This window comes from Harpegnathos saltator, unplaced genomic scaffold (genome assembly GCF_003227715.2).
Source record: "Harpegnathos saltator strain DR-91 unplaced genomic scaffold, Hsal_v8.6 scaffold381, whole genome shotgun sequence".
NCBI classification, from domain to species: Eukaryota; Metazoa; Arthropoda; class Insecta; order Hymenoptera; family Formicidae; genus Harpegnathos; species Harpegnathos saltator.
Window position 1 is genome coordinate 973,800 of NW_020230185.1, and position 17,100 is coordinate 990,899.

Consider the following 17,100-nt stretch of genomic DNA (forward strand, 5'->3'; position numbering starts at 1 on the left):
TGTCGACAACAAACATAGAGCTCGCAAACGAATGACTGCATCTATAATTACAAATTAGATCGGATCTTGTAATTCAATAACATTTATTTTATATTTTAAACATTAATGAATGAACTGCGAACATTGCAAGTCCATTGATCTTACCGTTTTTATTAAAAACATTCGTAAAAATAGCTTTAAAAACGGCCTTTCGCATGTAATTCCCGCCTTAAAGGGACTGAAGGGTCAGATTATTGTAAAATCGTGCCTGTTTTTGATAATATTTTGTGACGAACTGAATAAATGTGCAAGAATGAACATTTTAGATATATTTATATAACATATGAAGAGTAGAAAAATTTTGTTTATTAACAAATACTCATATAAATATACGTCCACTTAAATTTTAAACGTTTTTCTCGAAATTTTATTGTTCAACTTTCTGCAATGATTTCTCCGAAACTGAGCTTCGTATCGATTTGAAATTTTAAAGCAATAATATTTGTTCATCTGGCTCTCGGATAAACCATGGACAATTACGTCAAAATATTTCATTTCGAGATATTAATTGTAAAAGAACTGAAAAATTTGGATTCTTTCCTAATAATAGCTGCCATTTTGTTAATTTTGTTCGATTTTTTTGTAGTGGTTCACCGGATAACGATAAGCCTCCTCGAGATATTACGGCAAAAACGACAACTTGAAAAAAAAGAAAGGAGAGTATATTTCAGCTATTTATATCATATATTTATATGAGTATTTGTTAGTTGTAAACAAAATTTTTCTACTCTTCATATGTGTGTAAATATATACCTAAAATTATCATTCTTGCACATTTATTCAGTTCGTCGCAAAATATTATCAAAAACAAGCGCGATTTTTCAGCAATCCGACTCTCTCCAGTCCCCTTAACGCCACATCGCGGGCTTGTACGCACCGGCGGCCGGGCCGAAATGGCTGGCGGAATAGCGAAGACGACGAAGGAGTTCCGGCGAAAAAAGCACACGAAAAAGCAACTTCCGCGACGGAGTAATTTTGACGTAACCGGAAAACGCGACAGTTCGATTCCGCGGAGGACGAGGCGGAAGGAGCGCGATCGCAAGCGGACGCGCAGAGTAAACGGACTAGCGACTTTTTGCGCATCGGAAAAAAGAAAAACCGCTCATCTCGGTGCGGCGCGTACGCGTGCACAGCAATTCACAGCTGTTACGGCGACATCCTGCAGGAACGTCCCAGTCCCGCGTTCCTCGGAAGTCATTGGCTATCCGACACTGCCGCCGGTGATATCCGCACATTGTCGGGAATTCCTAGGATTCCATTTTCAATCGGCTAATTGTGCGCGAGGTCTCGCGTTACGCCGTTCGAGCTTGATTACGCTAAGCGCAATTTCACCGTGTCACGCGAGCGCATCTTAATGAAGCACACAGTAATTTTAACCGCGACAACGCACAGTTAGCCCGACCGCAGATCAAACCGAAAAGAAGACAAAGGGGGGTTGAGATATGGACGGCGTAATTTCATGTCACAGGGCGAAAGGAGCTCGGCCGCGTTAATGAATTGTATCGCGTGATGCATCTTGGGAAGCGGCTTTTCTGCTTCCTGATAAATCAATATCGATTCCAGCGTTAATATTCACGCAACAATCGCAAGATCATGGCGGTACACCTCGAGATGTGCTGCGAATTTGCGTGAAAACAATTCCGTGTCAGATCGTCAGCGATTGCATCGGGTCCGCTCTCACCTTATCTGCCGCGCACGATCGTTAGGGATAAGGTAAAAAAATAAAAGACGGGCGATAAGAATTGTTGTTTGCTCGTACTAACGCGTTGCGATTGAGAAAGAGGGAATATTCGCTTTCTAATCGATCAAATTCGATCCTAGCGTCGATATCCCGACTAGAAATTTTAACGAGTGTAAGAGTAATGTATAGAATGTATAAACATCGGAGCGAGTCCCTATAGACATGACCTATCTCCTTTTGTTTACTCGCCTTATGCGTACACACTAAGAGCCGAATGAATAGACGAGCAGTTCGAGGTAGTAAACACAAAAAAAAACAATAGATAGCAGAACGATAATATAATTCAGACGCCGGTCGGTGGAGGTCGAGCGAGATACGGAGACGCACCACTCGGTGGCAGAACACCTTCGAGTCAGACTTTCGCGCAATTACTTCACGCGATAATTAATTAAAAATGCCGGTCCGAATGGGTATGCGCACACTCGAACCGCTGGTGGGCAGACGGAGATCTCCAAGGGAAAGCGTACGAGGAAATCACCAACGTATCCCAGCCTGAAGCTCACCATCCAGCATCAAGAGGTACAATGGACATGAAGGGAAAGCGCACGAAATGTCCCTCTCAGCTGCTGGCTCAGATTATTTAGGTCACACCGGGCCCCCCGGGAAAACGCACGGCGAGCTTGGTTTGGCGACCAAGAAAACATCTGAATCGGACCGGTGTCGAAGAGGAAACGCACGACGACACCGGTATTCGGAATCAAGAGGAATCAACTAATTGTGTAAGGGAACAATGCTCGACCCCGGCCACCCGATGAACATTAGAAAACAATGATTTGATCAACACTCACCAACCTTCTGCACGAGTGGCGATGGCACGTCTCTTTCGGGCGTCCAACAGCGACTAACTGCCTACCTCTATCGCGACATCGTTTTTATGATCCGCGTCTCTATCTTCCAAACGTAAACACATCGCTTCCCCCACCACTGATCTCACTGTGATCGTTATCGTTTCTCAACGCTCCGAATGCCCATCTCGGATTTTCACATGCGATACTCACACCTCGTACGATATGAATGGTTGGGTATTAGAAGCAAAAATAAATTCAATATTTTTATTACAATTATGTGCTTTCCTTCAAAGGTATACACAACAACAGATCGATGGCATTCTTTAGAAAAGGAAAAAGAAAAAGGGGTGAGTAAGCAAAGGAAAAGAAGAAAAAAGAATATTTGTCTCAGTGTGAGCTACGCCTGATATTGACAAGGACCTAACAGGATGAGTGAAGGGTAATCCTAATTAAGTTAGGCTTTATAATATCCTGGTGACAACTGAGAAAGGAAGACCTTTGTAAGCTTATAATAATTGGATCTATATTAATACCTTAATGTAACAACCAGTTTAGTTGATCGAGTCTTTGTCGAGATTCTTATTCATTATACCTTAATGCGGCTTGTATTACTGGATTTTAATGAGTTACGGTTGATTATCCTTTTTCCTTGACAGTTAATAAAACTTAACGTGACATTCGGATTTATCCAGGTTTGTTTTCAAACAATTTTGGTGTTTGGAGATTAACTAATATTTTATTAAAAATTTAAAGCAACCATGGAATCACACACGCACACACACACATGCACCCTCTGGTGCGCCAATGTATATTGTATCAGCCGTCGCATATATAATGTTGTTACGTTATTCAATGTTAATATGTAATAATGTTCTGCATAAACTCTATAAGAATATATTATACAACCGTTAGTCGCAAGAATATCGTCGGGATTATTAGGGTTATTACATGCCGCTCGACCATCAAGATTTAAGCAACATCTAGCTCGGTCAAGATAATGGAATGATGACCGCTCGCGTCGCTTGGCATTAAAATGCCGGAAAGGACGCGCGGCGTTTCAGAGTGTGTACGTGTGTGTGTGTGTGTGTGTGCGTGGCAATTCTTCAGTTTTAGCGGTCGCGAGAGGTGAGAAAATTTGGGGTAATTTTTCTTTATGAATATATACGCACATTAACGTTCCTTGAGTAATTAATTCGACATGAAATGATAATGAAATTACACTCGGAGACAGATCTGCTCTTTTACACGTCGAATCAATCCGAATATCGACATTGGATTTTCTCAATCTGAAATAAAACGTCAGGAGGATTCAATAAGATAATTTGATAAGGTCCTGATATTCACACTGCGTTACATGATTTTCTAGGACCCGAGAGTATTACCTTTCTCAGACCTGATGACTTGAAGTGAGGTAAACCTGAACAGGAGCATAGAATGAATTTCTAATCGGGATTAACCGCAACGATAACGATGGCAGGCACCTCGAGAAGTACATGTTGAATTTGCGTGAGCACGAAAACAATTCCGTGTCGGATCGCCGGCTTTTGTCGGCGATTGCATCGTCTCGCCTCCCGTGGCCGATAATTGAAAATCAATAAACACGATTGCGGAAAGTGGCCGGAGAAAAGAAAAGTTTTCGCCGGTCGTCGCAATATCTCGCTTCGGGATGAGACGAGATCTCGTCGTCTGTCGTGGGGAATGTGTGGAAATTACATTTCCGGGTTTCAAGCTGCCATCCTCCTCAACGCGCTGAGATTCCCGCGCGCGCGCGTATGTATGTGTCTCCACGTACACACAATATCCATCTAATTATCGGCTTTCGGAGTCTCCGTCTTGGGCCATTCTCCCGCATTTCACGCGCACGCCGTCGAGCGACCCCGCGGGGGAAATCGATTTTCCGCCCGCGAGTCGAAAACATTCTGACCGTTTTCGAGTCGTCCGTCACTGTACAAACGTTTACCGTTCCGTCGCGCAACTTCGCCCTAGGGGCCCGGCCCGGTCCGGCTCGGGCCGTGTAATTCCCTGAAATCGTTACGTTTCTCTCCCGTTGTATCTCACGATACCGCAAACTAGCGGCTAGTCACGGCGCGAGCACGCCGGACGTACCGACCCGAGTAAAAGAATTACTAGGGGCTCTGGTAAGGGCCTGATATTATTTTTCCCTAACATTAATCGGGCCCTAGCAGGGGTAGAAAGACAAGGGTCCTAGATGTGGAACAAATGTGGTTTAACGGATTCTTATAAGGCAATATTACGAGGGCCTTGTAAGGCAATGTCAACAGGGTTTTACAGGGCAATATTAATAGGGCCTTGGAAGGATTATTGTTTATTATTGCTTGAGTAAAAATATTCGTTCTTTTCATTCCGAGAAATTTAGACTGTAATTTCTTTGTTTCTTTATAACCTTGTTAGTATACAAAAATATTTTTTACTTTCAAAATATAGCGTGCAATAAAATATAATATTCTTTACACATAAAAATCCTGCTATTGTTTTTTTATTAAAGTTTGCTGCATTTCAAAACGAAGGCAACACCAGAGAAATCCTTGGAAGAGACTAATGAATACGGTAACTAATGAAATTAATAAAATTTGCTTTTAATCGCAGTATAATAAAAAAATCTTTAAAAGAACCAGGTAGAGCGTACCTACTAAAACCATACTAAACCATGACAATTTTATTACACGTTTCAGATCCTATTAATTTTCTATAACTTGATCTGAAGCATCCTTAAAAGATCCTTTTAAGGCCCATCAGTTTTCCTTATCAAAGCTTCAGTTTGTAAAATCTAAGGTACCGCGAAAAGATCCATTTCGAGGCCTGATGTGGTGAATAACGAGGCATCCTACTTCTTAAGGCATCCTACTTTCAACTCAATCTTATCCTTCATTTGGATGGCCCTAACAATTTTTGCTCGGGGAATGAAATATCCACGGGGCAGGGGCGCCATTTGCCGCCGGAACGATCGTACAATTAGCGACGCACACGCCCGTCGTCTCAGGCATCAGTTACTTGTACGACGCGCGATAAAAGCGCGATTCTTGCCGCGCACACACGTAACGCGGTGAAAATACAGCGCGAACAGCCGCGGGAGCGGCGTAAGTCCGCGAGCGATAAAATCGAACTGTAAACCGGAGGATCAGAGTATCGCGTCTCGCTCTTTAGAATAGTTACACACACACACACACACACACACACGTCCGACCCGCCCTGAGGAAATCCGAACTATAAAACGACCACGAGTCTCGGAGGTTACCTTCCTCCGTGTTCGCAGCCTCTTCTTCTCCTCTCTCGCTTTCGCGCTTTCTCTCCGCCCTCCCTCCGCTCCTCGCCCAGCCAGTCGATTTGCCTGCAGCTTCTTATCCAGTCGCTCGCTCAAAAATAAATACACCCCCTCCGTCCTTCCCATCAAGCCCTCGTTATCGACATTTGCTCATACACCTCGCACTGCGCTCGTTCCTCTCGATCTTCTCGCAGATCGTCGTCATCGTCGTCGTCGTCGTCGCAATTTGCATACGTTCCTGCACGCAAGAGGAAGCGAGGAGGACGCGAGTCCTCGAGACGCAAGTGAGTGACGCTTTTATCCCCGACGAATCGCGACTTTAAATTCCACCCTCTTTATGGAAGCAGCGACGTATGTCGCCGAGAAGTTGCGCACGCGCGCGGGGAAGGGGAGGTAAGCACTCACGCGGAAAAGCCCTTTCGCGAGATTCGAACCGCTCGACGCGGCACGGAGCCACTTTCGAGTCGAACCCTTCTTATGGTCCTACCGGGAATACGTTCATTCAGGGATACGCGTTCCCCGGCTTTGGAAATTCTCTGCTGCAACTGCAGCCGCCGCTGCAGGAAGTACGTCGCGCGCTGATTCGTTCCCGTGCGGAGTCGGCGGCGGCGACGGCAGCGCCGGTAACGCTTCCGGAAGAATCGTCGAGGAAACAGGAGCGTCACCGAGCGACAAGGAATTCCTCATGTGCGTTCGGCGCAATGACGCGGGCGTTCGCATTCTCGCGATGCCATCTCGAGTGAATCGTGCGCGCACCCCCTCCCCCGCCGCCGCCGTCCAGCCTCGCCGCCGATTCCTTCCTGCTAAATATAGCCGTATACCGATGTAGGACGCCATGCCGGAACCGCCGGCGCATTGTGTGCGGAATATTCGTCTCGCTTCTCTCGCGTTTCGATATCTTACGCCGCGCCGCGACAGAGCCGGAAATATTAAAGCACGACACGGAGGATTACTTTGATGAGTTTCGCGCTTTATGACGCGAGCGGCGACGCTTCCTCGTCCGTGTTGGCTCGCGTCCGCCTCCAGCACGTGCGATTATAATCGATCAGGCCGACGACTTTAACTTTTGCCCTGACCGCCGGATCTCTCGAAGTCTCTTCGGCGTCCTCTGACTAAATTCGCGTTGGCCCCACTCTGCGTACGGCCTCCGAGATACTCTGATCCAAAAGTGGCTCTTTTGGCACGTTTAATCCTTTGCTGCACAGTGGTCCTCATATCCCAGAATGGCACATATCACCAAGCTTGTTTCTCCAATAAATTAATTAAATTTTTTCACGTATTTCTTTAGCATATTCGGTATCGTTGGACTACTAAAATGTTGCTCTAGCTAATACATCAACTTTTAGAGTCACTTCGAATAAGTAATTTGTTGTTAATAAGCGGTATACCGAACAAAAAACTGTCGTTTTTAGAGAATAAATTCGTTTACGTGAAATTTTAAGTAATAACGTATACTTCAGAATCATTACACTGAGAGAAAAGTATATGATATTTGGAACTATAATGATATAGTAACTAAATTATAGTCCGAAATATCATATTTATAGTAAGTATTACCATAAATATCGGTAATAATTACGATATGGGCATAGTAAAACTAACCATATAATATTTTCGCTAAGAATTATAGTAAGTTAAACTAAAATTATTGTACGGGTACAAATATAAAATGATAGGTAAAGTAACTCTTTTATATAGTCAATATTACCAGAATATTTGCTAAATGATGACAGATGTAACTATATGAATATTAAATCTCACTGTATTTGTGAATGAGAAATTACCATATATATAGTAAAAGTAACTAAACAATTATTTAAGACAATCATTGACTGTATATTTGTGTTTATTCTACTATATTTTGCAGGTTCCACCAACTATAAAAATATGGTTGACGCCAAAATGAATTATAAAATATATAGTGAGATTATAGTTAATTCAACTATATTTTTCTATCAGTGTATATGGGAGTTTTTGCGATCGCTATATACAAATCCGGTGTGAAAAATACAAAATTCAAGATGGCGGATCTCATATGGCGAGCATAATTATAGAAATGAAACAAGCTGACTGCGTTTGAGAACCGGGCGGCCTGATCGGTATCGACCGAACCTTGCCGTACATATCCATCCATAGCTCTGACATTACGAAGTTTCGATAACGAATTTGTTATTAGCAACCTCGAAAACCCTTAAATAACAAATTTCAAGCGAATTCGGTTGATTTTGGAAATTTCGTCCGCCATTTTGGATCTGCCATTTTGAATTTCGTACTTTTCACACCGGATTTGTATTCGGCAATCCTAAAAACTTCCGAGTAACAAGTTTCATAAGATTATATTAATTAGAAAAAAACGTGCAACAAAGGGGTAAGTCGGAGAGTATCTCGAAAGTCTGACGCGACGGAGCATTTTTGACAGGCACGCTCCATTTTTCAGCGCTCCAGAAATTCTTGCTAAGTTCACCCGCAGCAGTTTCGCGAGGATGATTGATGTCGGCCTGCCTCATAATTACGAGACGCTATGTATCTCGTTTTTTTTTCATTCATTTATTTTACGTTCCATCGGACTTCCGGAGACGTTGCACTTTGCGCGCTCGACGTAATCGGGAGTAAGCAAATTTTCGATAAAGCTGCGCGCTTTCGAGAGGATCCGAGAAACGCGCTGCACGTTTGTCGAACGCTGCGCCGTACGTCCGGACGCGATTTCCCGCGACCCGCCGGGACGTCTGGTTAAATTGCTTAAATTTATGTGTGTTAAAGTTGGTAGATTGAAACTCCATCTGAGCTGTTGCGTCAAAGTGAAAAGTGGCGGGCGGTAAATGAAGGTGCTTCGGGATCTCATAAATCGGCCGGAAGGAGCTAATGCGAGATCGCGGATTGATCCAATATAAGAGCGTACTAAATAAATTACGCACGCTTCGCTGTGGGATTGTTTTATGGATCGACCTTGTGTCAAGAGACCAAATAAATCGCTCGCGGACAGAAGATTCTCCCCGACGATATCTGACCCCTCCCGAACTATCGACCATCATTGCTTCTCTCCACCCCGCGCCGCTGCGCGGTGGCGAAATGCCCGACGTTCGCTTTCTAGATTCTGAATCTTCGTCCTCTGGATTACATTATCGGGAACTAGGACGATGAATAACCGCCGATAACCGTCGTAGTATCTCGAGCTAAGGGAATTACAGGCGAATCTATACGCGGCGCACTGTACGATTTGCATGTTGAAGAGTAGGCATGATTGGCCGCGCCAACGGGAAAAAAGAGGCAGGGGGAGAGAGGAAGGGAAAGGGGGAAGGGAAAAAGGAGGGAGAAGGAGGGGGAAAGACAGAGGCAGGCGCGGATATTTCACGGAGAGAGCAAGATCCGCGGGAGAGGATAAGATCGTCGACGAAATAAAAGAGTCACTCCATTTTCGCATGCGGGCAGGATCATACGTACAATGGCTGCTCCTTCTCGCTCGGCGGAATATGAAATATTAAATCGATACGTGGATTCGAAAACCGCAAAGCGATGGGGGCGTCGTTGGAGATTTTATTCTACATCCGTGGTAAGTTATTATACCGCAACGTCGTGTGAATAACACCGCTTTCTTCGCGCCCGGGCTGGAGCAAAAGGCGCGCAGGATTGCACGCCCGAATTGTGTCAGACGAGCGCGTGGTCCTTTTGAAAGTCTTGCGCGTCTTTCCTTGCCTCTCTCTCTCTCTCTCTCTCTCTCTCTCTCGTTCTACCCCGTAAATAGCCACTGAAATTTTCGTCGCGAGAGTGCTCTTTCGCGCCGAGAGGCAAAGGAACGGTTAGGAGAGCCGGCGAAACCGTGACTAATTCTGTATTCGATTTCCGCTTAGCTAACGTTAAATCGCGCGACTTTCATAAAGGATCAGTAATTTAATATCGGAAGAAGAGGTCAATTTGGGGAGCGCCGTACTTTAAGAATATGTTACTCTGCCGGCAACCTCGTTAAACCGTCGGGGCTTACCGTTGTTGGGGTCGCTTCCTCTTTTCCTCCTTCCCCCCCCCCTCCCTCTACTCCGTCTCTCTTTGGCCCGCGGGGCTTCAAACGAATTTGTCAGTTGCACGCTTCGCAAAACACAGGGGTGCCGTTTTCGGGTCAGTTGCCATTATTTCGCGAGCCAAGATTTCAGGCCAGACTTGCGGCAGCACTTGTATCTCTTTTTCCGCCCTCGCGCGGTATCCATAATTGCCAGTGAATTAAGCTCAAAGAAAACAAGTTTTCGTGCGGGCGCATTCTCTCGGCGCGGACTTTTCTCGCGGAGTTTATACCGCCGGTGCATTCCTGTTGAGAGAATAAATCGCGCGCCCGATAGCTCCCCTCCTCTCGCCCCTCTCCTTCATCCACTGCTCCACCGACTGCTCGCCGACTCGCTCGATTAACATTCTAGCAAAAATTTCGCCGTCGACCTCCTCCTCCGTCCCTCCGCTCGCACTCACGTTTGACTCGCGCGCGCTTCTACCGCCTCTCTCGCGCACTTGCTCCCTTTCCGTTTAAATCAAACTCGCTGACACTGACAAAGGCGGAAGAAAGAAAATCGCATCGAGCGCAAGCACAAAGAGAGAAGGGGAGAGAGAAAGAGAGAGAGAGAGAGAGAGAGAGAGAAGCACGAAAAATAATTGCCGTTGCCCGCTGAACCGAGACTGCAAATTATGCTGCAAACGAAACGTCTAATCTCCTTGTTCGCGTCCGTCGCGCTGACACTTGCACAGACTGCACAGATCATCGCATATTCAACATCTTCCTCCGCTCTTCCCGGGGAGGAAAGTTTGCGGAAGAAAAAAAATTGCCAACTTGACAAATACGGTATGAATAACAATTTTAAGTACTCGTGCCGTGGCGGCGAGAGAGGCAGAGGTTTCTTTAAAAGTTCCATCGAGAGAAGAAGAGAAAAGAAACGAGGAAAGAAAACAAAGAGAGAGAGAGAGAGAGAGAGAGAGAGAGAGAGAGAGAGAGAGAGAGAGAGAGAGAGAGAGAGAGAGAGAGAGAGAGGAAGATTCTCCCGGAGAAAGCAGGAATTGAGCGCGAGTCGCGGAAGAGGGGGTGAGGCGGAAGACGGTCGAGAATGATCGCGATAGGAGAAGATTGCGGCCATCTCGATCTTGTGTAAAATCTCCCGAAAGATAAAAACGACCAAACTCCGATTCATGCTCGGAGCACACGCATCCGAGCAGGGTTTACGAGGCTTGAGGCGTACGAAGGTTAACCCCAGAAGGGGTGGATCCGGTTTACGATTCTTTCCGCTTCGGTACTCACGCAAGATAGAACGAGAGAGAGAGAGAGAGGGGGGGAGAGAGAGAGAGAGAGAATGGAGTAGAGTAGATAGAGAAGGGGAGCGAGGGGAAGTACACGTATACGCCCTCCTCTGGATTAGAAAACGGGAGCTCGCTAGGAGCCAATAAATGTAAGACGCTGAATAAAGTTTGAGAAGAGCGAAGAGGCCGAGACGAAGAAGCGTTGTCGCGGAAATCGAGCAGGCGTAAACGACGGCGCAAAAGCTCCCGCCGCAAAAGCCCCTGCCGGCTGTATACCTCTCGGCGGGGAGGGCGGGGGAGTTGGCGAGATGTCGGTTATGAAACGGAGATAACGTGGCCTATATTTGATCGGCGCGCGCGTCCGGATTCTTTGGAACTTCCAAATTTAGGCGGTCTCGGATTGAACAGGGAGTTTAGACCGGGGAAACTTCCTTCCGGCAGCTGAAGAGGCAGAATCGGGAGATAATCGGAATCTAAAGTACGTCCAAATATTAAAGTTTCCGCGGGGCCGGGCGGCGGGGCAGGGGCCGGGAGGAGGATCATGTCTTGGCAAGTTTTGCGAATTTGCAAAGTTTGTACGCTGCGTTATTACACGAGAAATACCGACTGTGTGATCTGTCTTTTAACTTACGTAGGAGTACGTCACACTCGGCGTCTCATATTCTTATCTCTCGCCGTCGTCGCCGTGCGACTCGACTCGACTTGTCGGCCATTCGCCGATCGCTCGATATCGATGGTATAAACCGGATGTCCGATAATAACACGCGAATCTCTCATTGTAGATTAGACGAAGCTGAACTCTGCCGCTTTGCGGGCATCGACGTCAAAAGTCGATTCTGCAGATAACTCGCAATTGTCATTCCGTAAATAATCACGTGGATGTTTAATTGTTAATTAGCGAAGCATTATCGTTCGCCGACCTTTACGTGTCACCGTCGGACAAGCTTTTTTATCACGAAAATATGTTCCTTAGCAATTCTCAGAAGATACATTTCGCTGTTGGATGTGCATCCAAAAAAAAAGTATTTTATTTCTAAAGTGATTTTTCCCATAGTCTCGTATTCTAAGCAGAGCCTTTTACAGAAAAGGGATTCGATAAAGGGATTCCTTTTTCGACAAAGTGGCTAAAGTGAACCATTCATCTAAAATTTATCAGATATGATTCTAACTGTTTTCCTCTTACTTCAAGAGGATTCCCTCTTATATCAATTAATTTTCCTCTTATATGAAGAGGAATATGTTGATTTGAATATCGGCTTCTTTTGTTCAGTTATGCTCTATCTCCAGACATGAACGAAACAATAGCCATATCTGCTCATCAGAATATTTGGAACGCTTTTTAAAAAATATATGTATGTGTTGCCATAACATATAACGAAGATAATTTATCCACATTTGGTCAGTTTATAGTTGTTGCAAGAAGTTGAATAATATATTCTTTCTTTTAATTATGTTTCGTACAATTGGTTGTAATGAACATCTTTGTAGCTATAAAGTCCATAACAAAACTGATTGGAAATTTATTTGTTATGATGATCTTGTTTCATCCGTGTCTATTTATTGTAGAAATGAAGCCAGAAGTGCATCTATATATATTATATATATTACTTTTCGCTATACATTATAATAATTTTTTCAAATTAACCAGTATAACTAGTAAGAATAGAGTATAGCAAGAATAAATAATAATTCTCTTAAAAAAAGATCAAATAATCTGTGCATAAGAGGAAATTTACATTAAAATCAATAAGATTGGCATTATATATTTAACATATAATTCCTCTATCTTTAAGAATAATGTGTTTATAATATTTCCCTCTTAATATTAGAGAAATCCTCTTGAGACCATATACAGTGTCCCATTTTAACATTCGCATTAAAAAATTTCGAAAACTATAAAAGATATTATAAAAAGTTAAAATACGTGATTCCATGATTTCGAAGGGGAAAGAGAATGGAATTATCAGTTTTTTATTTGGAGGGCATTTTCAAGGTCTGTTGAAGGTTAACTTAATTTTTTAAAACAAAAAGCCCAATTTTTTATTATATCTTCTTTTTCTACCAATTAATTTTAACAACTTTTGTTTGAAACATTTTTTTATTTGCCTAATATTTTTTGAAATAGTTAAGGAAAACTTGGTAACTTTTTCAACATTTAACTTACGATGTCTCGTTATCTATTCGTCGAAAAAAAAATAGTATTAGACTTTTTTACTTTATTTACTATCAAGAATACATTATAATAGTGCCCTAACTTTTGTTAATTTAATAATTTTGAAATTTCCAAAAGTCGACAAGTTAACAAAAGTTAGGGCACTATTATAGTAATATATTTTTAATAGTAAATAAAGTAAAAAAGTCTATTTCTTCTTTCGTATAAGAATAAAATCCTCTAAAATTTAGATGATTCCTCTTGTTGTGAAATTACTTTCTTTTGAATGTCTCTCTCGCTCCGATCAGCCGAAATCCGCCCGATTCTGCTTGACGATTTTGATTCCGCTTTTGAAATTACTTTTTTTTGGGTGCGACACTCAGAACGTTGCGACCTTTGATTCTTGAAACGCCCTAATTCTTGAAAGCCAGTCTTTAGAGAAACTAAAACGGACGCGGAAAGTCCGTTTTACAAGAGAGGAAGACTCGGAGGATAGTCATCGGAGGGCATTACAATTCTCCTGGTGTTCCATTTCCAATTTGCACGTGTACGTCCGTTTGCGACTTGTACGTTCCGCCGCGCGCGTTAACTACAGCGACTAGAGAATAAATATTCCGGTGTTGGCGCGGCGATGATTTTTATAAACCTGAAAACCGCGGACGCGCGCGCGCGCATGTTACTCGATCGACACCTACCTGCGCGGAATGAGAATTTCATTGGCACATACCTGCAGTGATTGCGGCCAGATGCATGTGTGATTCGTCGATGTGTCCCCGGCGATCATCGGAGGAACGGACGAGTTGCATTTGCTGATGCCGTACATTCCCGCTCTTCCATATTGAGCGTGTTCGACAGAGATGGTCGTGCCGGGTGGGCATTTCAATGTCATCGTTTCCTCGTCGCAGGCCGCGCGCTGATAGGTCTTCAGGGTGCCTGACAACAGGGCTGCCGAGTTAGAAACGAAAAAAAAAAAATATCCCGTCGCACGCGACGCGACCGACATAAAATTGGAATTGAATTCGACGGTCGACCGGGGGGTCAGGTCGGATTCGCGTGGTTGTTGATGGCGTTACCGACGCGCAAAAGTGTAATTATCACATTTGTAATTATCACAACGACAAAACGTTAATTCAATTGAAAGACGGCGCCGACGAAAAGCGTCGCGTGAGCGTGAGCGTGAGCGGAGCGATCGAGCGTGGCCCGAGGGGGGGGGGGTATACAAGGATAACGCGAAAGCCACATGCATAAGTTACACGAGCGCGCGAAAGAAAAGGCGAGCCGAGAGGTCGCCGAGTATCGAAGATCGATGAATGAGCCGTAATGGCGTCGCCACCGCACCGGCGATCAATTTAAGGGGATTGAGAGTAATTAACGAGTGGATCAGCCGGGATTGGTTCAGCAAGCGGGCAGGGGGACGGGCGGGGAAGGGGAGGAGGGCACAGATGTATCAATGGCCCAAATTCAGCCGCGAGAGCGGCGTCGTTTCGTTTACACACGATACGCGCGTGGTTTAACGCAGCGAGCGCGCGCGACATTTGTGGAATTTAACGCGCGCGGATCGTTCGTGACGATGGAGTTTACGAACGGAACCGCAGACGGTTCCGGCATGTAAATGCAGATTCGCGCGTGATAATGTCGCGCGAGTGGCCGCCAATAAAGGGTGGCGCGCAGAAGTTGCCGAGGAAACGGCCAAGTGATTGTAACAGTGCGTGATAACAACCGGCATGAGATAACGGGGGTCGCCGAAATGCGGTCCGCGGCGTAATAAGAGCGATTGAGGCCATTTCGATGTTGCGCGCGAGTACGATAACGAGTGTGCGCGAGTGTTAATGCGTGTGTGAATACGGAGCGCAGAAAGGGAGAGAGAGAGAGAGAGAGAGAGAGAGAGAGAGAGAGAGAGAGAGAGAGAGAGAAAGGGCAGAACGCCGCAGTTAGTAGTAATTATCGTGCCGAGTTCAGCGTTTCAAGCGCAGAGACGCGCGACATTCGCAGATCGCCGATCGGCGAGTGAAGAAGCATGCCGATGTGAATGTCACCACCACCAACGTGTTAATACATCATCGCGACGCCCATCACCGTCGTAGTTAAGAGGCCCGACGTCACCATCACCATCACCGTCACCAACACCATCAGCGAGTTATCAGCAGCCAGTGGAAGCCGAGAGCAGCCAGTCGATGTCCCGGTGGGGAACATGAAAAATAAAGCAGACAAAAGAGCCTGTTAGTTACGTCACGAGCAGTCACGTCCACAAGGAGGAAGAGAGGGGAGGGGAGGGAGAGCGAGAGAGAGAGAGAGAGAGAGAGAGAGAGAGAGAGAGAGAGAGAGAGAGAGAGACGCGGGATATGTAAATTCTTCAATATTTCCTAACGCCGGGCGGGAGGAATTTGCACAGGAGAAGCGACGGCGATAATTCACGCGCGGCGCGACGGAGGAACATCTGTCTGGCCCGATATTGGTCGTTTCTACTGCGACGTAGCGCTCGAGGTGTAACACGCCCGCTGCCACTGTCGCCGGCGTCGCCGCCGCCGTCAGCGACGGCGGTGAAGCGAGGGATGCGCTTTCCAATTGTATCGAGTAAATTTGTAGAACGGAAACAACGACAGATCGAGATCATTTCTGTCGCTCGACGATATGCTCGCGAATTGGAGTCGCTGTTGCGCTCTTTTGTCTCGCGAACGTCACTCTCTTTAGATTCTTCCTCCGGAGGCGCGGTATCGCCTTGACGACGTCACTTTTCCGACTCATCAAATCTTACATTTTCCGTCGTTCTTCCGCGTCGTTAAATATAAAGTCGCCCGCTCTCTGCGCGGCGGAGCAAATCTCGCCGTCCGTTGAGCGGAGGAGAGAGAGAGAGAGAGAGAGAGAGAGAGAGAGAGAGAGAGAGAGAGAGAGAGAGAGAGAGAGAGAGAGAGAGTGCAAGCTGCTGATTACAATCGCGAAACTATAGCCGAAAATGGTGCACACACGCGTGCGGTCGACGTTACAAAGGACCGTTGTGAGGCATCGAGTTAATCGAGTGAGGAGACCGGTATCCTGCTTCGATAATGCCGGATTAATGGAAAAGCAGGATGGAATCGCGCTCGTCTCTCGCGGACGAGAACGCACGCTTCCGACGTGAATCATCTCACGGAGAGGACGGAGCTTCGCAAAAATATGAGAGTTACCGCGGCTTTGCCTCCGCCGGTATACCATGAAATATCGTCAACGACTGCCGGCGATATTGTATAATTTGTAGTCTTCCGCATCGGCGATGGTTCGCAATAATCGTCGAGAGTCGGAGCGGAGAAGGCGCGGGCGTTTCCCGGCCGGAGAACATCGGAGTGCATCGTCTTAGTGTAACGGGGACCATCTTCGTCCCGCTGCTTAGATTATATGCACAAAGAGTAATGCATACAAACGATTGTTGCACCGACAACGGCAAACCCGCGCCGCGGCATTCGCCGTGCGCGTCGCGCGCGTGCACCGTTCGTAAATCAACGAGCGCGAGCACGCGAACTGTAAAGCGTGAAACTGCACTGGCAGCTACTTGGGATCTTCGTAGGTCCGCTGTAACCCGACTACGTGATTGGAATGACCGAGCGATTCGAGATACGCCCCGATCTCCTCCCCGTAGATGAAGAATACGCGAAGGTGAAGTTTGAATAGTAACGGCGCGCGTGTGCTTTCACACAGCGCGATTTCACACACCGCGTCTGATTACGTTTAATCACGATCCTTCTCTCTCTCTCTCTCTCTCTCTCTCTCTCTCTCTCTTCTGAGTTCCCACCCAAAAAAAGTGTTCTATTTTTACAAACTGATTTTTCCAATAGTCTTATATTTTAAGCGGAGC

The 17,100-nt window shown here is 45.7% G+C and overlaps 1 protein-coding gene across 2 annotated transcripts in view; it reads right to left on the reverse strand.

The window, feature by feature from the left end:
* Positions 1 to 17,100, reverse strand: part of LOC105185657 (protein eva-1 homolog C) — a 250,895-nt gene that overhangs the window by 91,225 nt on the left and 142,570 nt on the right. For both annotated transcript variants that reach the window (XM_025300726.1, XM_025300725.1), the window contains exon 2: positions 13,999 to 14,216. In XM_025300726.1, the coding sequence (XP_025156511.1) occupies positions 13,999 to 14,216 (218 nt within the window). The remainder of the gene's footprint in view (positions 1 to 13,998; positions 14,217 to 17,100) is intronic.